This window comes from Dermacentor variabilis, unplaced genomic scaffold (assembly GCF_050947875.1).
Source record: "Dermacentor variabilis isolate Ectoservices unplaced genomic scaffold, ASM5094787v1 scaffold_12, whole genome shotgun sequence".
Classification (NCBI taxonomy): Eukaryota; Metazoa; Arthropoda; class Arachnida; order Ixodida; family Ixodidae; genus Dermacentor; species Dermacentor variabilis.
Window position 1 is genome coordinate 20259315 of NW_027460280.1, and position 22879 is coordinate 20282193.

The 22879-nt window shown below is 43.0% G+C and overlaps 1 protein-coding gene across 3 annotated transcripts in view; it reads right to left on the reverse strand.

The window, feature by feature from the left end:
• Positions 1 to 22879, reverse strand: part of LOC142566372 (transcription elongation regulator 1) — a 332559-nt gene that overhangs the window by 68971 nt on the left and 240709 nt on the right. For all 3 annotated transcript variants that reach the window (XM_075677319.1, XM_075677318.1, XM_075677320.1), the window contains exon 13: positions 21673 to 21823. In XM_075677319.1, coding sequence (XP_075533434.1) covers positions 21673 to 21823 — 151 coding nt within the window. The remainder of the gene's footprint in view (positions 1 to 21672; positions 21824 to 22879) is intronic.

Here is a 22879-nt window from a genome sequence, read left to right on the forward strand (position 1 = left end):
AAAGATAAATACCCATTAACTGATGTTACAAACAGAAAGAGAAAAACAGAATCCCCCAAATAAAAGACTGTACCTAAAGAGTAGCTAAATGCACCATCTGCAACTGCAACACATACTGCCTGCTTGTGCAATTCAAGTTTCTTGCCCAAGTAATAAACTTTGTGACAAGGATCTAATTAACGTCTACTGATGATGATGATGTTTGTGGGCATTTTTACTGTTGCCCGTAATGAAGCCACGATGAACAAGCCGTGCATAAACTGCTCCATATATTGGCATACTGAAAAAAAAATTGAATGTCAGATGGTTTTCACAGCTAGCTGTTTTGTCACATACAACATTTCTACTTCACCCACTTTTGAAGCCCAAAAGTACACAAAAGTACAGTTCTCTCAAGGTGGTCCACACGTCTGCATGTCTTGCTCTTAAAACAATTTTTTTTGTAAAAAGAAAGTAGAAAGCTGCAGATACCCTGGGCTTACACGGCATCATGATCAATCATGCCATGTAATCCCGTTCCCTAGACACGAGCATCACAACGACGCGGGTCGGGAACAGCACATGCTGTCCTGTATGAAGAACAATGGGCGACCTGATCAAGGCAAGCCACAGGTTACTCTCGATGCATCACACAATCACCATCAATGACACTGCAAGGCCTCAGCTAGCACTGGCAAAACGGGCGCTACCTCTAGCAAGTCTGCAAAGGAAGGGAAAGCTGTCAGAAGAACGGCAGTGCACCTCAGTGGCACAAACACTGCCACCAACCCAGTGGCTCTGGATGCTTGACCAGGCCAACATAAAGGGACAACACTGCAACAATGTTCTTACAGAAAGGTCACACAAGTACCACAAAAAAGTGTCTACTGCATGGCCAGAACTACTTTCACACCAAATAAGGCATAATTTGTGACAATTAAGCCATGGCTTTCAATTTATCAATGCAATAAAGACATTCTTTTAAGTGCTGCCAGTGATATGGCCAGTACAAATAACTTGATACAGTGGAATTTCGATAATTCAGAATGACAGAACTTGAACCAACACTCAGGTCTAATCACATCTGCATGCATTACAATGGCAAAAAGCCTTAGTAATAAAAAAATAATGGAGGCACATGAAGGTAAGTTTGAACAGGACTATCTGCTTGCGCATTGACACCCAAATTCAAATTTTAAATGCCCTGCTCTGCGGCATACGAAGCCCCCCAGTGCATGCAGTGGCAGGTTTTCTTTCAGCTAAAAAAGCTCTGGCACCACCTCTGCATATTGAGCGTTACATCACTCTAACAGCATGAACTCTGTCGCTAGATACATTGCATGCTGCTGCCGTAGTGTTATTCAATAACATTTAATTGTCTCACAAATACAGTTAAACCTCAATGTAACAAATCACAACGCAAGGACTATGGTATTTAATGCGAACTGTGCCATGGGTGCCAGTGGTTGCATTGCACTTGATTGTGTGGGTGCACTACAGCTGGAAACAGTGGTGACTGCACAGACGTGCAACAGTACGTATGAAGCGCATGTGATGTGCATGTGTTCAAGGCAGCGGTAGGTGTTGCCTATGGAAAATGGCATACATATGTTGCACAAACATGTGCACACAAAATCAAAGCGTAACAGGGCGAGCCGTTACGCTTGCCCGGTAAACGCTTGCCCTGTTACCGGGCAAGCGTAATGCTGCCGGTATTGCCGGGATAAAAATTTTGTGAGGATGCTGATATTTAATTGAGCTTCCCTCTAGCAGTCAAAAAGAGAAGACCGATACATTGCACAGTGCAATACTACACTGCGCAAAGGTGAAGCCATCCTTGAATGCATCACCATACTCATGAATGCATAATAATATTAATCCAGCCCGAGTACATCGAACCCGTTTACATAGAATTATTCTGTATATAGAACAATTTCTGAACACGGTATAGTTACAATGAGTATATATAGCAAAAATTACGCTTACATCGAACAAAAATAGCGACTCCCGATATATTGAATGACAAGTGGCGCAAAAGTGCTCCCAGAAGTTGGCTTTCCCTCGCGGCAGCGGGGAAACCCGGCAGCACAGCTCCATTCAAGCGCTCTCCCTACCGTGACCGTGCAGCGTCTGGCAAGCCGTCGACATTCCTCTGCAAAAAATGATCCTGGCCCGACCACAGCGCTTGCTCAGGCAGCCAATCAGAGGCTCTTGTGCCCTCGTCATGCAAAATGGCGCAAGTGCGAGTTGTCTCGCTGCGTTACTGATTCATTGTGTTCACGCCTTGTGGGCCTTCTACCGCAATGTTGCCGTGATGAAGCGGCAGAATTTGCCTTTCGCCGTCAAGCTTGAAATCATAAATCGGGTTGAGCTCGGTGAGAAGTTGGATGTCGCCGCATCATGCAACATTCCGAGGAGCACTCTCAGCCCGATCTTGAACAAGGGGGAGATTAGGGCTAAAGCAGACAAACTTGTGACCCGGTGCCCATGGTGCCTGACGTGTATGCACAGCCGTGCGCTAGTGGTTCATCAAAAAATGCTTCAGACGTGCCAGCTTCTGCGCACCCGGTAATGACTAAATTCTGATGAGTGCGACGAAGCCGTTGCCGGTGTTGCAGAAGTTAGGAGCGAGCTGTCAGAATTTCCGGAAGCCGTTGATGAATCAACGGTCGACGAGTTTGAGTGCAGATAATGGTGTCGCGACCACGGGAGAGCCCGAAAATGAAGTGAAAGAAACAAGTGAAAGTTGGCACAATGAGGAAAGCAACGATGGTCCTTTGCATACATCCTCCAAGGTGATTGGTGCACCCACAATAGTCCGGAGCTTCTGCACGAATGTGGAAGGTTGTGGCCTCAGGTGCTCCGACTCTTTAGACAATGTGGAGAATAGCGTGCGTCGCATGTAACGAAATTGCCCAAGCAGAAGAAAATACAGGACTATTTCATGCAAAACTAAGCTAGTTTCATCAATAAAGTTATATTATAAATGGTATGTGCTTTTATGACGTCCAATTCTTTAGAAGGCTTATATTGAATTATGCCTTATATAGAACTGATAGGCGTTTTTTTGCAAGTACGATATAGCCGGGTTCGACTGTAATAACAACATTAAATATTGATTCCCCCCCAACCCCCTCTTTCAGAGAAGCTGGTCGTAAGACGAAAGTGAAATATGCATTCAAAAAAGCATTGGCAGCTTCATTGCACATTCACAAATACAAATCCATAAATGTGCACAGTCTTATTAATTACAGGTTTGCTTGAAGGACAAAGATATGACAGCGATAGCAGACAAGCGAGGACTGCTGCTACGCAGCATAAACAGTGCCAGTGAATGCGACAGTGAATTCAAATGTAGTGAAACCATGTTGTTAGAGCTCCAGCGGCATTGCGCCCTTATACATGTTCAAAGGTGAGCAGACATGCGAAACCGGTGTGAGCCGCTGCAGTGGTGCCATAGCAGCTCCCATTGGCCTAGTCAAATCGTGTCACAATTACCTCAGACCTATGATCAGTGCCAACCAGTGCCAATTTCTCCTCTAGCGGTGCACGGTATAGAAGCAGATGACAAGGAGAACAAAAGCAGTAATAATTTCACGCTCCTCTCCTTTCACCCTCCTTTCCCCTGATGCGCCACCATCTCGTCGTCTGCCTTAGTCGTTCCTTGACATCCTGCAAATTTGGATGGTTCCAAAGTTTCACTCCCTTATTGAGGTTCAACTGTATTCCAGTGTTGCCCACCAGCTTGATATTGCTTCGGCAGCCTTTAAATGACAAGGTGCGCGCGCCTTGGGTCGCTAGGGCCCCACTCTCTTGAGAGCGTGTTGGTGCAACAATTCTCGTCAAAACTTCCCGACAAAATTTACACCCAAAGAAGCTACTCACCCAGGCTGAATTCAAGGAGTGCGAATGTAAGCGTGCCAAAGCTGCAAAAACGACAGCATGCGCCTTAGGTTGCTTGGGTGCTTCAAGATCGGCATGTGTGGGTGTCTTGTACTGCAACACTTCGCGTAATGTGAAGAGTTGAAACATTGCCCATACATTACGCAGATATACAATACAGTTGAGTCTGCCAGATTTTTTAGTGACTTCGGATAGTACGTTTTCCTGGTTCATACATTTTTTATTGCATGTTTTCCCAAAATGTATGACATAAGGTATTAAACATTGAGAAGAAGACCTTTACCTTCACATGAATGCAGTATGGACACTTAGGAGCGCGCATGAGCTAGGAATGATCGAGTGTCCTCTTGTATACTTTTGATGTTGCCACATTGTCGTGCTTCTTTAATGAAGATTTCGCACACGATAATGTGCATTTTATTACCAGGAGGTGACAACTAGTCAGGGCTCATAGATATGCATAATCGCAATGGACTGCCCAAAAACGCAGTCGTAATAAAGTGAGATCATTTCCCATGCAAACATATTTTCTATGTTGCGACAAGTACAGGTATTAAGAAGGCCTTGCTTCACTGAAAATTTTGTTCCGAGCGCATAAAGCATGACAAAATATCCTTAACCGACTGCAGTTTCATTGAAGCACCAAACACCAAACCACTTTGGGTGTAAAATTTTAATCACTTCTATCCTCTTTTTTATCTGAATGATCTGATGGATGACCGAATTTGGTGACCGATAAACTAATATAATAACATAGGTAAGTAGACAGAGAACTTCATGCATATACAGCTTTCACTGTTCTTGCTGCTTATGCCCTAACCAAAGATTATCAGTCTCTTGCATGTTTACTGCGTGCCTCATAATCAGAAAGTGGTTTTGGCACGTAAAACCCCATAATTTTTTTTTTTGCATGTTCATTAAAATTTATGGCTGCAAGAGGCAGACATACATCTTTAATGGTACTGAAAACAATATTATTAACAGACTGCTGACACATTATGCAGTACAGAGGTAGTAAGAGCTATGCGCTGTCCCGAATAAAAAGACATGCCTAATTTCACCAAGACAGCAGTGGTATTCTGAATTTACTCAGCATTTGGTATGCTATCAGGAAGCAGGGGCCAGAAGGCGCTCAATGGCAGCGCCCAAGCAGTGGCGCTGTGAACAGTCTATAGCACAGGTCATGCAGCATGGCTACAGCTGATGAGGTGTGTGCTTGGAAAATGAGAGTGGTGCGGCCCAAGCATGGCTAACCTAAAAAGTATACTTTATTTTCCTGAAATATTTTGGCCCAAATTTATGAGTGAGGCCTTTACACAAGACTACACATTGTTTAAATGTAACAAAGTAAAATTTATGCCTTCATTATATCGAGGTTTAGCTGTAAATGCATTTTTGACACTGAGTGAATGAGGACAAGTTTGGCATTCTGAGCTTCAAAACATGCGAGGTACGATGTACATGATGTACAGTCGAAACCTGCAATAACGAAATGCCGAGGCAATGAAATATTTTCGAATCCTCGGCGAACACCCATAGAAGTCTATGCATTTCATACTTCGTGACAACTAAAGATTTTTTTACAGCAATCCCACATTAACGAAAATTTTGGAAACAGCAGTTTGCATATTACCCACTCCCGTAAAGCTAACAGTGTCCACAAAGTGTCAAATGCATGGGTTGTGCCCTTAAAGGGCAACTGCAGCGACCTTTTGATGCAAACGGATGTCAATGAAATTCGCTGGGTATGTTCCTCTGCACACTTCCGTCATGTTCTCAGAAAAGCAAGTTTGAGAGTAGTGCAGATTTTTTACAAATGAATTTTGTTGATTCCCTCGAACCACCTGCCTTGCAATGTTCCTCGGCTACTGGCCACATTGTGTTACGACGTAAAGGGCAGCATACATATAGAATGCTGGAAATTAATGGCAGATGACAGCGTCAAAGAGCCGGGCTAGTGTTTGGCATGAGAAGGTTCTGTTGTGAGAAGTTACACTCCATGTGGACGAGCAAGTGATGGGTGGGAAGTGGTGCTGCGTTGTTGGCTGCACGAACTTCAGCCCTCGCCAGCTGCACACACAGTTTGAAGCAATGCTGATCACATTTAACTGTGGTTAGGCTTATCAGTTACTGAGTTCATGCGTCTACTGCCAGCGGACCTGAACAACTGACCTGAAGTTAATTAGGCCATTAGGATGAAGAAAACTGCTTTAGTAGTTCAGCTTTGACCATACAGATCTGAAATAAACTATCCTTCTTCGTATATTGCAAACACAGAAAGCAAGAAGCAACAACATGGCACACTTGATTACCAACATTGTTACATTGCCATTCTCGAAGGCTGCCAGTTACACTTGCTGGCACTTAACTAAATTAAATCTGACTGTGCACATGGGTGCATTTTTACGTATTGTTATGCTGACTCATTATTTAGCTTCCGAGGTGCACTGGGGAGCATGCGGAGGCCTCAAGCTTTGATACAAAAGCATAAACAAGCACCTCGTTTAGCTGCCAACAATGTCAGTACTGCATTGGCGTTTCCGCAAAACAACTGTATGGTCTCTAAATTAACGATATGGCCCTCAAATTCTTAGTCTATCTCTACATTATGAAACACATGAATTGTGTACCTGAAAAGAGTATGAAAAATGATAAGTAGTTAGAATAACAATGCATACTACGGCCTGCCACTCGTTGTTTTGGAAGGTGTCTGGTCACTCATACCAGCACGACTCAGAGTGATGTGACAGAGTTTACATGAACAAAATCGACATGTTTTCCTATGTTCTGACATTATTTGATGTCACTGATGTGCGGCTTGCATATATGTCAAGCGAACAACCTGCGGGCGTACTATGTGGATGCAAACGAATGCAATGGTCAATGTTTTGGACACTCAGTGACGCGTTCTTGGGAAATTGTGCGCTCCCCAACATCTTATAGGGAGTATGAGAAACACTTCCCTGAGAAGGGTTAAGACATCTAAAATAGCAAGGAGCACATATCAAATCAGTGGTTAGGGCTATCCTATGTTTTCATGTTGCAGTGCTATGTGTTGTGCAAGGCGCTGGCTGGCGTGGTTGTAGGCTGAATGAATGTGGCGATTCATGGCTATTGAATTCGTCTGAATCGTAGGTGTCATTGTTTGATGGCTTTGAAGAACTCTTGAAGCAGACACTGTGACCCGAAGACATTGTGCCAATGCTTCAGCACAGCCACATATCAGCCAAGCGTCTACTCTTGACTGCTTTTGTTCTCTGCGTTGGCGGCACCGATATGGCATGCCTTGCGTGCCTTCCCTGCTGGTGTGCCACTTGTGATTTCATGCGCTGTTCTGTGAGCTTTCGTTTTTGTGCTTTTTCAGTTATTTAAAATTATTTTCGAATTTGAGCAACAATTCTATCAGATGTGTGACAGGGAACCTAGAAAACCTAAATATGCGATTGCCTTGACATCCCCAAAATATCACCAGAGTGCATAAACTACAGCCACAGTGTGCTTGCACGGCCGCTGCAATTTATGTTTAAAAAAAATATATACCAGCAGTGAAGCAGTCATACCTGGCAACAGATGACAGCAATAATGATGATGATCATGGTTTACCCTTTGCAATAAGTGAATACTGTACAGTATCCTGACCGGAAATCTCATATAAATTAACAAAGAAAAAGAAATAGAAGACAAAATAAAGGAGAGATGACCTTGACGTGGGCACATTTATATCCTGTGCACCATCACGGCATGGGCTGCCTGTGTGGCTTCTTGATCTATAACCGCTGATTAGCCAAATCCACATAAGCATGTGAAGACACCAATGACGCTTTTATTGGGCTTTGTGCTTTGTGTACCGCGCACATGACGGTGTGTGAGCAGTGTGGTCAGTGTGTGCAATTGGTGCTGGACTGTTTCAGCTGTGTGTGGTGATCGGACTTTCTGCTTTGCCAACCTGCCAAGGTACTGCCTCCAACCAAACAGCGCTAAGTTTTTATGCTACAAGGTTGCAGTTATTGCCAGGATGAGAAGGAAAGGAAGAAGATGGAGATCGCTGATAAATTTGGAATTGCATGCAGCTCGCCGTCAACAATTTTGAAAAACAAGGGCTCCATTCTCGGTGTGCTCTGAAATGGTTGATGAGGCGGAGCTTGTAAACTTGCGCTTGGATATTTCCCCACCAAACTGCACTTCTGTGCTGCAGCCGCTCAAGCAAGTTGTCATTTGCAGCGTCAAGCGCGCCTACAGAGAGAAGCTGATTCAGCACCTACTGCTGAACTTTCAGATCAAGCGTCCAACTGATGTGGACTTGTTCATGGTGCTTGAGATGATGGCCGCCGCATGAGTTGCAACATGTGCAGCCGTGATTGCAAATTATTTTAATCACGCTGACTTCATTGCCATCAGCAGGCATCATGCAAGATTTGCCTAAAGGCGCACTCAATAACAGTGCTGCCGGCGCAGTGCCCCCATCGCCAACCAACACATGGGGCGAACTTTGTGCCATGGAAAACGAAGTTCCAGATAGCCTTAGCGTCAATGAGTTCGTTTGTGTGGATGAAGACATTGTTGTGCACGAGGAAGTGACCGACGAGGCCATCATAAGTACAGTGTGTGAAGCTGACGACGCTGAGGACTATGAAGGACCAAAACATCAAGAAAAGACGACAAACCAACGGGGTCTGTAAGATGCCTTCGACACAATTTTTAAATTTTGTGGCAAGCACGACGACGATGCAGTAATAGACCCCTTTTTCTAGTGTGAAGGCATAGCTGTCAAGCTGCTGCAAGGCAAGGCTTGTCAAAGTAAGCTTACTGACTTTGGACAATAAATTTTTGTTTTGCAAGCCATTTCCCTGTCTTTTCTGTCTCATTCTTGCGCCAACAAAATTCTTGCAAAAGTGAAATTTTTGGTGTTCCCCAGTGACTTCGTTATTTCAGGCTTCGACAATATAAACATACACTGCGTGCTATTGACAAAATCAGGTCTTGACCATTCAAACACCTCTACTGCAGCTCTGTCTCAAATGGCATGACTGAACTGCCATGCACTTCACTGCTTCCCATTCTCATTTTCATACCAATTATTTCACTTGATTGCTGGGCTAATTCCATACCTCAGTGAAATTGCGACCATGCAAAATTGCCAATCATGTGGCCAAGAAATTTGAAGCAAAGTCCCTACTAGCATGCATTCAAGCTGATGATGTTGCTCTGTCCTAACTCATATAGGAACAGTTTTGAATTGCATAGGCTCCTATCAGTGTCAAGTCCGCATTACGAATGTACTTTCAGTATCCTTGGAGCTAGAATTAACGAGATTCCACTGTAAAACATTTTCTAGCATCCCCTCAATTCTAAGAACTTAAAGCAGGATTTTAATATATGTGCTTGCGAAGCAATTGAAATGGCCTTAAGAAAGAAATAGAAATGTCTTTGTTAACATTTTGTTGTGTTTTGCACACACATTCTGACAGCAATATAACTGCAAGCACCGTCCCTGACTGTATTAACATGACTACATGCAGTAATTTCCTATGTGATCACTAGTACCTTCTAATGACAAGTTTTAAAAAGTTTTTAACACTTACGATTTCAACAAGAGCAGAAATACAAGCAGTAATAAGAATGGTACAAAGCTTCTTTGGAAATGATCCTTTCAATAAACTAAGTGGCTGGTACTGAGCTTGCAAGTCACTAGGCATGTGAAGCACACACACGCACACTGTCAACAGGCAAGAACATAAAAATAACTAGTGAATGTCTAGTGAAGTCGACCTGAAAGGAAGCAATGTTAGAGGCTGAAAGAGCAAGGAACACACCATGTACAGAATCGCAATTGTATACATAAAAGTCACAGCACGATGAAAATGAAGACACTGTGCAAAATCATTTCAAAGAGAGATAAGCATTATTCAAGTTGTAACAAAGTCAGAGGAATTAACAAATGATAAGTCACGCATGTCAAGAAAGTGCAATTTAAGTTATGGAAGAAACCTAGCTGCCAAGATGGGTGTTGATGCCATCCAACTTAAATGCACAAGCTTTACGACACACAAGTCTGAAGTTAATCAGCAACTGTTGATAGTCCCCGAGGTGCACTGCTGAGATATTGGTGCATTTTTGGCTTCTGGAAACCTTTTCGTATGTATTAAGTTATTGTGGAAGCTATATAACGATCGAAAATGCACCTCCAGAACCAAATTCCAATAGCTGCTACTCAACAGTTTCGTTACTTCAGTCAAATGCCCATTGATGCATCTGCAATTGTCTTCTGCAGGACAAGTCATCATTACCTTAATTTTCTTGCTTTAGATGCCAGATTATACCTACAGCACACGATTACTAACCCTAGTCAACATTGCTACACACAAGAAAATAATACTGTCCCGCGCTTTTACATTACATGAAATTTTGCTAATATTGTGCAGTTTGAATTTTCTTTTGTTAGTTTTCTTCAATACATAAATGGACCTCTACCATTCTGGCCGCATTGTTCCCCAATTGTGCTTGAGAGGAGCTCATTCTACATTACATTGTCCCTTTCATTTCATTTCTTCTTTGTAATGCTAAAACCCAATCCTCTGCATAATAAAAAAGTTGACCCTTTCCGTGCCATTTTTTTTTCTTTACAAGAGCAAAAAAATTTACAGAATTATATTATGCCCAATTCATTGTGAGAAGCTTTTGTCATTGCAATACAAGTACTTCACTTGTTATTTTCTGTAGTCTATTACTGTCAACTTGTTCCATGTTTTTGAGTTGCATATAAGCATGGCCAGGCACAGAGAAAGTCTACATGAAGCTTGACATTCCTTTTAACAAAAGTCAAACATGTTTTTGTTGTTCTCTATGCGAGGCACCAATGCTGGCACTTTGAAGAAAGGAAATAGCAGAGGCTCAGGTGGCAAAGCACTTCTATTGAGCCACCTATACGCGAGAGAGGCCGCCAGAGGCTCAAACCCTTCCTTAAAATTGTCAGAGCTAAATTCAAGTTCCAAACATGACTCACTAGAGCTTCCCAGGCCTACTGCTTTACTTTTGAAGAAGCCCCCAAAAACACGACATTTTCAGCATTCTAAAGCCCAGCCACTATCACTGAAGCTGCTTAGCTCTGTTCCACCACTTTAAAACCCAAGGGTTATGCTATGTTTCTGACAAGTGTGGCAAAGAAAAAAAAAAAAAGGTTTTCGGGGGAGCTAGTAGCATAAAATTTACAGCAGAATTATAAAACAACCGTCTCTTCTCTGGGGCACTCAGTAGATAAAAGGAAGCCACTGGACGAGTGAGATTTGCGGTTGGCATGGAAAGGATTAAAGCCCTTCAATTGCAAGATAAGCAAGTGCTACAAATCCACGTACCTCTTCTAAGGGAATAACTTTTTAAGATTAACGGCCCCATAAAATGGAAGTAACCAAAAAAAGTTCATATCAAAGTTCGTATCAAGCAGGTATCAAAAACCAAGTAAAAGGTTGCTCTTGCAGAATGAAGCAATGTTTTTTAAACTGCCATTAAAAAAATAGTTATTTACGATGCAAATGAAAAAGCACAAAACACACACACACACTGAAAAACATTTAAGTTATGCAAGGAAACAAAGTGAGATGACAAAAGCAGTTCATACTGTCAGTCTACATGCACAAATAAAAAACGATAATAAATCACTTTTATTAACTGATGTTTCAGAACTCCCATTAAATGCTGAAGGATCAAAAACTAATTTTTAGAGCACTAGTATTATAAGTAAATCTTGGGGGGCACTTCAAGACCACCAAAGACTGAACTCTCTGTTCGTGACTGTTTACAGGAAGTTCGTGAACTGCCTGCACTGTTGTTTAACTGCCTTAAACACAAGACACTTAGTAAAAACTGAGAGACATGAATATTCATCTAAAGGAGCCTTCAAACACTTTTCAAGCCACTGTCTTTCTGTTGCCAGTGGTGTAGACTGTCAGTTGCAGATGCTTTTTGCATAAGCCAAAGCACCGATATTCATATATTTCATATTTTAATCACGCAATCAAACCACCACATTGCTGCTGACCACATTGTCATCCAGTGGTACTCAACAGAAGCATCATCAATGTCACCACTCGCTCCTCCGTGATTGGTTAAAAACTAACTTGCAGACCAGTGCACTGCAGCAATACCTTGATTAAGATTTCATTTTATTTTTGTTGGCTGTTTTTTTTGTTATATTAACGCAAACAAACAGCGGTGAAAAAAAAAAAGAAAAACACAGTACCGGTGCAGTCTGCTTCTTTGGAATCTGAGCAATGCTTTATGTCAGTGGTTCTCGGCCATGGATGTGCCGAGGACCCCTTGTGGACCGATGGAAGAGAGGGGGGACGCTTTGCAGTGACAGGGTGGGGGTCAATGGTTTATTTTCTTTTCTATGAACAAAATTGGCAACGAACATTGTGAGGTGTTTTATTTTTTTATCATCTTGTGTGGATTCCTGACATTCGGGGAGCAGGTCCCGGAACAAGAATGAATCAAGGCTAAACTGGCCTCCAAAAAATGTGCAATTAAAATTATTTTTGGGGGGGGGAGGGGGGGAGGGAGGGAGCTTGTGACTATCAAAATTCTAAAATACGAATAGTTAAGCTTCAAATACAGAATCGAATATGAAGTAATGATATGCACATGCATTTATTAGCAAGCTGGGTTAATTTGATACATTGGAACATTGCAATTACATTTTCAATGTTACAAAACCAGACAAGTAAGCCACTGCATACCTGCCTGCCAACCTGAAGATATGAAAATTCGTAAAACTATCGCAGTGGGTGGGTACGCAGCTTCTCCGTTGCCCCCCTTTTTAATGGCATTTACCTTTTGCGATAGGCTTACGCATGTTTTCACAACCACAAGTGAAATCCGTGTCTTGGTGAGTAAAGAGCGAAAACTGCACTGGGGCACAATTTATTTTTGCAATGCTTCTGCTGTTGCCGACTTTGCCTGGTTCAGAAACTTCTCCACGTAGGTCTGCTCAAAGTAAGTACCACTCTGGTACCCCTCAACCATCAGCAGACTTTTGAGTGTTTTCTCACACACAGATAAGCAAAACTCCGCTTGAGTTTTGTTCACAGGGCTGAATATTCTCTCACATTCAGCATTGCTGTGGGGAATGGAGAGAATACCCAGCATAACCACTAAAATTCTGTGGAACCTGAGCAATCCGTCGACACTTCGAACACTTCCTAATTCACCTTGGCTCATTCAATATGTCGGCTGGAACCTGATATGATTGCAAGTTGGCAAACTCGACTTCAAGTGCGTTGATTGCTTCTTTTGATTCGCCGCTCTACTGGGGTAGGATAGCAGGGAACGCCATAATAAAATGATGCACGCTTTTGAATGAAGCAGTTTCCAGAGAATGTACTTGAGCAGCTTCAGCCATCTTGAGATTGACGTCCTTTAGCGGGAATTAGTGGCGAATGTAATCGTATGCTGCCGTTAAGTACAGACGTACAGCGGAGAAGGAACTGCTCTCTCTCAATGCAGCTCAGTGTCTCAACCATAGAGTAGTTTGTGCTGCCAATGATTATGTCTTCATTACCTTTCTGGTTCTCTGCAGCTCCATAGTCAACTTCCAGCAATGAATGACATACCTTGACAACAGCTGGGCACACAAATCTAGTCAGGAGATCCTCGAAGAGGCGGTTCAAGAGGCCCCCCAGTACATGAATCTGAGGAGCTGTTGCCTGAAGGAGGCAGTCTGCCTTCTCAAAACGGCATAACATTTTGGAGAAAGACAGCACCCCTGTTTAGCTCTGATGACAAAAAATAAAACAGGTGCTCCCTAAGGGTCACATGGCTGGCTTCCCCAGAATCCTTGGTATGAAGTTTCAGTTTTTTTGCTTGAGGTCCAGAATGAGCTCCTTTTCTCTTTAGCGAGAGTTCATCGCCGTCGGTGCTTTTTTTCCCCAAGGCCTGCAGCACCCTTGTGAAGATGTGGAGCAGACTTTGGTGTCAATGCAGGGTTCTTGAGGGTTTGTGAGGAAGTCTTCGGAATTTGGTACGACTCCTACAACAAGCTCTGCTTCTTGCACTGCTTTGTTTCAGATAAAAAAAAGCTGAGTAGTGGTTTCCACTGGTCGAGCAGCCTCTTCAAACACTTTCCCAACGACAGTCAAAGTGTCGGCGAAAGCTTCAACATATTTCTGACCTTGGCATCATGCATTTTTTGGAACTCTTTAAGTCTACCTTTCTATTACGAACTTTTCTCTAGGTTCAAGAAAGAAAAAAAAAAAAAGAAGAAGGTCCCAACCAAAGCTTCACCAAACTTTACAGGAAGACGTGATGCTCCTTTTTGGGCGGCCAAGCTGATGAGAGGTGCAGTGGTGGCGCAGAGGTAGAACACCCGCCTCGCGTGCAAGAGGTCCGTGGTTCGAATCCCGGTGCTGGCAATTTTCCACCGGATTTTTTTAAAAAATCCGCGTGTTGATAAAATTGCATAAAACAGGCCTGGAGTGTGGCCTGATCCCGGTGACCAGAACAGGTAACGCACTCCCTCACCAGAGCAGGATTGGCCACCCTGGTACAGTACTTGGCCACAACCTCCTATATGAACACATCAATCAAACCCTGGCCCTCAGTCCCTAGCAGCTGCGAAGCAACTGACCATGGCGGCGGTCAGACCTGCGGCGCAGCAGAGGGTGCTAAGAATCCCTGGCTCCGGACAGGCTGCCATTGGTATATGAACCTGGCAACGTTTAACGCTAGAACGTTATCTAGTGAGGAGAGTCTAGCAGTGCTATTGGAGGAATTAGAGGGCAGTAAATGGGACATAATAGGGCTCAGTGAAGTTAGGAGGCCGAAAGAAGCATATACAGTGCTAAAAAGCGGGCACGTTAAGTTCTACCGGGGCTTAGCGGAGAGACGAGAACTAGGAGTCGGATTCCTGATTAATAAGAATATAGCTGGTAACATACAGGAATTCTATAGCATTAATGAGAGGGTGGCAGGTCTTGTAGTGAAACTTAATAAGCGGTACAAAATGAAGGTCGTACAGGTCTACGCCCCTACATCCAGTCATGATGACCAGGAAGTCGAAAGCTTTTATGAAGACGTGGAATCGGCGATGGGTAGAGTGAAAACAAAATACACTATACTAATGGGCGACTTTAATGCCAAGGTAGGCAAGAAGCAGGCTGGAGACAAGGCAGTGGGGGAATATGGCATAGGCACCATGAATAGCAGGGGAGAGTTATTAGTAGAGTTTGCGGAAAAGAATAATATGCGGATAATGAATACCTTCTTCCGCAAGCGGGATAGCCGAAAGTGGACATGGAGGAGCTCGAACGGCGAGACTACAAATGAAAGAGACTTCATACTCGGCGCTAACCCTGGCATCATACAAGATGTGGACATGCTCGGCAAGGTGCGCTGCAGTGACCACAGGATGGTAAGAACTCGAATTAGCCTAGACCTGAGGAGGGAACGAAAGAAACTGGTACATAAGAAGTCGATCAATGAGTTAGCGGTAAGAGGGCAAATAGAGGAATTCCAGATCAAGCTACAGAACAGGTATTCGGCTTTAACTCAGGAAGAGGACCTTAGTGTTGAAGCAATGAACGACAATCTTGTGGGCATCATTAAGGAGTGTGCAATAGAAGTCCGTGGTAACTCCGTTAGACAGGATACCAGTAAACTATCGCTGGAGACGAAAGATCTGATCAAGAAACGTCAATGTATGAAAGCCTCTAACCTTCTACAGCTAGAATAGAACTGGCAGAACTTTCGATGTTAATCAACAAGCGTAAGGCAGGTGACATAAGGAAGTATAATACGGATAGAATTGAACATGCTCTCAGGAACGGAGGAAGCCTAAAAGCAGTGAAGAAGAAACTAGGAATTGGCAAGAATCAGATATATGCGTTAAGAGACAAAGCCGGCAATATCATTACTAATATGGATGAGATAGTTCAAGTGGCTGAGGAGTTCTATAGAGATTTTTACAGTACCAGTGGCACCCACGACGATAATGGAAGAGAAAATAGTCTAGAGGAATTCGAAATCCCACAGGTAACGCCGGAAGAAGTAAAGAAAGCCTTGGGAGATATGCAGAGGGGGAAGGCAGCTGGGGAGGATCAGGTAACAGCAGATTTGTTCAAGGATGGTGGACAGATTGTTCTAGAGAAACTGGGCACCTTGTATACGCAATGCCTCATGACCTCGAGCGTACCGGAATCTTGGAAGAACGCTAACATAATCCTAATCCATAAGAAAGGGGATGCCAAAGTTTTGAAAAATTATAGACCGATCAGCTTACTGTCAGTTGCCTACAAACTATTTACTAAGGTAATCGCAAATAGAATCAGGAGCACCTTCGACTTCTGTCAAGCAAAGGACCAGGCAGGATTCCGTAAAGACTACTCAACAATAGACCATATTCACACTATTAATCAGGTGATAGAGAAATGTGCGGAATATAACCAACCATTATATATAGCTTTCATTGATTACGAGAAACCGTTTGATTCTGTCGAAACCTCAGAGTTATGGAGGCATTACGGAACCAGGGTGTAGACGAGCCATATGTAAACATACTAAAAGATATCTATAGCGGCTCCACAGCCACCGTAGTCCTCCATAAAGAAAGCAACAAAATCCCAATAAAGAAAGGCATCAGGCAGGGAGATACGATCTCTCCAATACTATTCACAGCGTGTTTACAGGAGGTATTCAGAGATGTGGATTGGGAAGAATTGGGGATAAAAGTTAATGGAGAATACCTTAGTAACTTACGATTCGCTGATGATATTGCCTTGCTTAGTAACTCAGGGGACCAATTGCAATGCATGCTCACTGACCTGGAGAAGCAAAGCAGAAGAGTGGGTCTAAAAATTAATCTGCCGAAAACAAAAGTAATGTTTAACAGTCTCGGAAGAGAACAGCAATTTACAATAGGTAGTGAGGCACTGTAAGTGGTAAGGGAATACATTTACTTAGGGCAGGTAGTGACGGCGGATCCGGATCATGAGACGGAAATAATCAGAAGAATAAGAATGGGCTGGGGTGTGTTTGGCAGGCATTCTCAGATCATGAACAGCAGGTTGCCATTATCCCTCAAGAGAAAAGTGTATAATAGCTGTGTCTTACCAGTACTCACCTACGGGGCAGAAACCTGGAGGCTTACGAAAAGGGTTCTACTCAAATTGAGGATGATGCAACGAGCTACGGAAAGAAGAATGATAGGTGTAATGTTAAGGGATTACAAAAGAGCAGATTGGGTGAGGGAACAAACGCGAGTTAATGACGTCGTAGTTGAAATGAAGAAAAGAAATGGGCATGGGCAGGACATGTAATGAGGAGGGAAGATAACCGATGGTCATTAAGGGTTACGGACTGGATTCCAAGGGAAGGGAAGCGTAGCAGGGGGCGGCAGAAATTAGGTGGGCGGATGAGATTAAGTTTGCAGGGACGACATGGCCACAATTAGTACATGACCGGGGTTGTCGGAGAAGTATGGGAGAGGCCTTTGCCTGGCAGTGGGCATAACCAGGCTGATGATGATGGTGATGAAGTTGATGAGATGGCATGGGCAACCAACCACTATCAAACCTGGTTGAGCCTCTCTCAATACAGTAGAAACACTGTTTTGCTTGGCGATCATGACATTGGCATTGTTCGAACACATAGCCAACAGGTTTCCAACACGCCAATTCCGAGACTTCATCTCGTCCAGAACCAGATTTGCAATCTTGTGACCAGTTGCTTCCCCTTGAACTGTCCAAAGGCAAAGAAAGCGGCTTTCGACTCTACCCGTTTCTTTAACGAAATATGTCGCAACAATAGGGTAAAGCTGCGTATCCCTATTGTTACTGCCATCTACAGCGACCGAAAATACTTGCTGTTTTAGGGCATCCAGCAAAGCAGTCTCCGTGTTGGCGGCCATTTCCCGAACAATTGATGTCGTCTTTGTTCGTCCACAGGCGTAGAGTTTTGCTTCTTTGCACTTGGGTAACATCTTCCGGAAAAGCGGTCTGGCATGATCGCTGACACTCAGCGGGATGTTGTGTTCAACTAAAAACGCCATGAAGAGGCATTCTGCACTTGCTGTCAGTGCATACAAAACTTGCTAGACTTGGCTGACTGTCCACGGCTCGCACGTATCCCTGATGCTTTTTCGAAGCGATGTGGAGCTTCATGTTAGACTTGCCGCCATGCGAGATGTTCACATCACAGGCACACAAGGTGCGGAATCCGAACTTCTCCCCTTTCTTCGACGGCACGAAGCAAGGAAATTCTGCCGTGTACGATTTCAAGAACACTTGGAAGTACTGTTGGGGCTTCGAGCCCGCCATTGCACTGCGAAGCCGCTACAGGCCGGAGTCGTACTGCGTCCGACGTGGCAGCTAGTCACACACAAGGCAAGGCCAACACTGCACTGACTGAAGCTGATAGAAGTCCAAAGCCACGTGCCCGCGAGAACAAAGGCAACAGCATGGCAAGCATGGCAACAGGTTTGCGGAGGTGCTAGAGGCGCTATCGAGTTTTGGATATGGATTCGTGACCCCCCCTAGTAGACGACAGAAGTCACTACAACCTTGCAGCTTCTGATGATGATACTATGCATACGTATTGCCCTCTCATGTTGGTGCGCAAGGTACCAGGGTGTAGTTTTATTACATTTTCAAGTTTTTAATTTTTTTGCAAATAGTATGTTTTCCGCAAAATTTCAAGCAAGATTTGTAAAATTGTAAGACTGCTCGAAATTCATACATTTTGCGGAAAATTAGGAAGAGTTGGCAGGTATGCCATTATATTAAATCATTGTGCATTTGGTTCATGTTAACTTGGAAAAGTGAGTAATTCCCACTAGCTGCCCTCGCCAACCTGTGCCTCTATACAGCATCAAATGCCCGTAAGCTCTGAGGCATATAACCTGTGCCAGTCGTCACTCATCGCGCTTGCTTTCAGGCAATGAACTCAGAATTGGGGGTGGCACTGACAAAAGAGAGAGAAGAAAAAAAGCCAGTAGATCCCACACCCTGTGGGATTTGATGTTGTGCGAAGCAGTTTGCAAGGAGCCCACCAAGTTAAAGCGACCATGAGAACACCAAGACGTAAGCGGCTGTTTCATGCCCTACATGACATGCCTGCCATGATATTGATGTCCTGACCAATAATTTATGTTGGTCATACACTGTTGTGATACTATGCTAATTTTGGTAGATACCAAGTTAATGAAACGACCATGAGGGCACAAACATGCAGGTGGCTAGGATAGATACTGTTATGTAATAGTGGCAAATGTTCGCCAGAAATGCTACGCATTAAATAAAAGCACCCTCACTGTCAGCAAACCCGTGCCCCTTGCTACTGAGAAAGTGGCTTTCCCGCAGAGTTTAATGTTTAGTGGCTAAGTGTGCTTTACAAGAAAAATTTCACCAGAAGCATGAAATTATCATGAAAGTCCATACAATATCGCCACAATATTCTTAGATGAGATAGAACCAAATACTAAGAACCATGTTTGCTCCTGCACAGCCTGCAATATATTTGATTTAATTCGATTATTTGTATCCAACCGAATATTCAAAGATTTTCGAATATCTGTTTCTCAAATCAAATTTGAATACTTTTTCTTCTTTTGTGCTGTTTCTTTTTTATTTATTTCTCTCTCTATATATATTTTTTTTCGGGCTTGGGTCTTGCAGACACCCACTTAAGAACCACTGCTCTATATTACGGAGAAGTGTGCACACAAGTAGTGTATCTGTTTGAAAGTTTCTTGCTTGTACATGCTCGCGAGCTACCTTGTTTTTCATGTACACTACACTCATGAGTGTTATTTGTGCGGCGCAAGTTTCTCACCCTGGTGCATTGCTTTTGGCACACCCTTTTTGTTGTTCGTGTTACTGGCCTGAACTGCCTGCGCAAGTTATAAAAGAAGAAAGGAGATGTCACAAAGTCCTAGGATGCCTGACCGGGAGTGCCAACCATGCCTAGGGAGCCTACACGAATTGGTTACAAACGAGTCCATGTAGGGCCCCTAAATGCCGTGCTCCACATAATTTATTACCATGGTAATGATACAATCATCACACCAGAGAACTGTGCACCAGAGTCTGTGAACGTGGAACGGGCAACCATGGTGTGTGCCAACTTCTGCTATGTAGGCGCTTGGAGTGCTCACAATTGGCAGCAAGCTGTTATGTCTGTGGTTCAGAGAAATGGGGATGGGAGACTGCACAAAATTCGAGTTGAGGAAATGCATTTGTTTCTTGTATTTTGAAATTTCTTGTCTGAATAAATTTGAATTGAGCACCCCTATTGGTGCTGTTCTTGTTGCATTTAGCGCTCCAACCATCGATCTACGCAATGTGCAACTGAAACATAGTGGCTTCAAAAGTGTTCGAAGGCCCCTTTAAAAGATGTTTACAGCAGGTATGGCTCAGCTCATTCAAGTTCTCGTGAGGAAGCAAAACACACCACTTCAAAGGTTTTCACCAATGATTGATTCCAATGAGTGACACTGGCTACAAATAAAATGGCATTAAAACACACACACGTGCACGCATCCACACATATATAGCTAGCAAGCTCAAGCTTCACCAAGAGAAAAGTTGGGCAAGTTGGACGATTCACACATTAAGTATAAATGAAGTAATGCAGCACCCAAGGACACACTGATATGAAGCGGACATGTCAGTGTCTTTGGGTGTAGTGCTGCTTTTTATTGAAAAAGCAAAAGCCAAATCTGAACTTTCTTTGGGCTTACAAATATTTAGATGACAGCACTTCCTGGCTGGCTGCTAAGTTTGAGCGGACCCAGAAATCTCCGTAAAAGTAACCTTCCTGTATTATCAACACATGCATCCTATTCCTTCTTATTATACACAGTTTCTTTTGCTCAAGTAGATCAATAAGGCCAAACAGGAACATTAAACATGCCTGCACACTGTTTTACCATAGTGAAAATCTGTAATGTGTATGCTTCAAGATGTGTAAAATGCAATTGTCAATTTCTTGATATGAAAGAAACACAAAGTAAAAGTTGCACTTAAAAATGAAAGCTTTGCTAACAATGAAAAAAAAATTACGACAGTAAAATTTTTTCTGTGCTCACAAGCCTACACAGTAATTTAGCCAATGTGCAGCAACAAGCTAGCTAGCATATTTCAATACAAGCTGTGCAGTGCAAAACAAGAGCGGGCAGACAGTCCTAATTTTGATTTAGGAAATGATGCCTGGACATGATGGAAGTGACAAAAAGCAAATTTACTTCTTTACCATCAGCCACTTCCTCCTTCGTCAGACGAATGATTTGACAGGCTACAAAAAAATAAATAAAAAGCTAGCCTCAAAGGTGAATTCCAAGTACATGCTACCACTGTACTCTGTAAGGTTTTATTTACAAGTATACTACAGCTGTGCATTGTGTTAATCGATTCTGCTTCCACCAAGAGAGGAATGCATTTTCGCAATAACAGAATATCCAAAATTGGCTCCAGTGCACCTTTTCCTATTGGTGGTAACAAGACAACAGGCTCAGCTTCAGACAAACCATTACGCCTAAACCAGAATGTGCTGCATCACCCATACCTTAACTTTTGCAAACACATCAAGTAAATTCAGTGTGCGTGTGCTTCATAAAAAAGTATACGTAGAATTTTGACTCGCAAAATTAACATCGAAAGTGAAATTTGAATATCAGCAAAATGAAGAAGAAAAAAAACTGCAGCTAACTTGCATAACAAGAGAGAATGCTAGAGACTAAGACATGCCTGCTGTACTTTGACTAGCATGGAGAGTACCACCTGAGGCAGTGATGGTTTGCATACCCACCTTTTCTCTCTGGTTCAATCTTTCTTCTCGTTCCAGCTTTCGAAGCTCCTGGACATAGTCGTTGAACATGCTTTCTCGCTCCCGCATCTTCTCTATGTTCTTGAACCTCTCATCCTTACCATATTTTTGTGCAAAGTCACTGAATGTTGATCTGCAAGCACAAACAGTATCAAACTAGTACTTAGATGATCTTTGGGGAAAGTGAATTAACAAGTACTTTGAAACCTTACAACTTCTAAACACACAGCATATTTCCGAGCCTTGAAAGATATAAAGCAAAGCGGGAGCTCTTAAACACACAACATGAAAAAGCTCAGCATGAATGATTTAACAATTTCAGTTAATGCAGTTGTACAGACAGACATTCATCGTGACACATCTAAACCACTGCACACATACTCTATTTTTCAGTGTATAATCAGTATGGCATCAGTATGCAGTACAGTGACTTCTGTTAGTTCAACCCTGATAGGACCGACGAAATCAGTCTAATTAAACAAGAGGCAGAAAAAAGTGCCGAAACACACTTCTGATGCTACCCTGCCCTCAAATCGAACGTGCAGCCACATTTTATCGGTTTTAAAGTAGAAAGCTGATGTGGAAATCCCATTAGAGCTTATAAACAAAGTAGAATGTGTACCCATCTAACAATAAGTTTTGACCAATATTTTATTAGGAAAAACGTAGAATGCCTTCGATTCTGGCAATAAGAAAAAGACAAAACCAGCAAACTAACTTTGCAGAATGGAAATTTATTTACTTAATGTACATCGACATTGCGTTCAGACAGCACTTTATCGCTATTTATTCAAAGCCACAACATATCCTTCGTATGGTCGCTAACGTGCTTGATAGATAGTCTTCATTTATCAAATGACTCCCCAACAATTGCAGATGAGATTATGGTCCATGCCTTGACTAACCACTTCTCAAGCTCGTCCTGTGATGCATACAATTCTCCAGTATGCTAAGAACACGTGATGCGGCTTGTTCGTGCTGGCCTAAAATGTAAAATAACTTATTTGTATGTGCTTTCATAATCAGATTGAAAGCGGCAGGTCGTCATCATCATGCTAAGCGTGAACTCGACCTGTCGCCTTCCATGGTCATCATGCTGTGATGGCAATGGCAATGTTGCTCGCTAGACTAGCTCTGATGGTTGTATGCCACGAATGCAGTTTTGGTTTCATATTATATTGCACTGCCC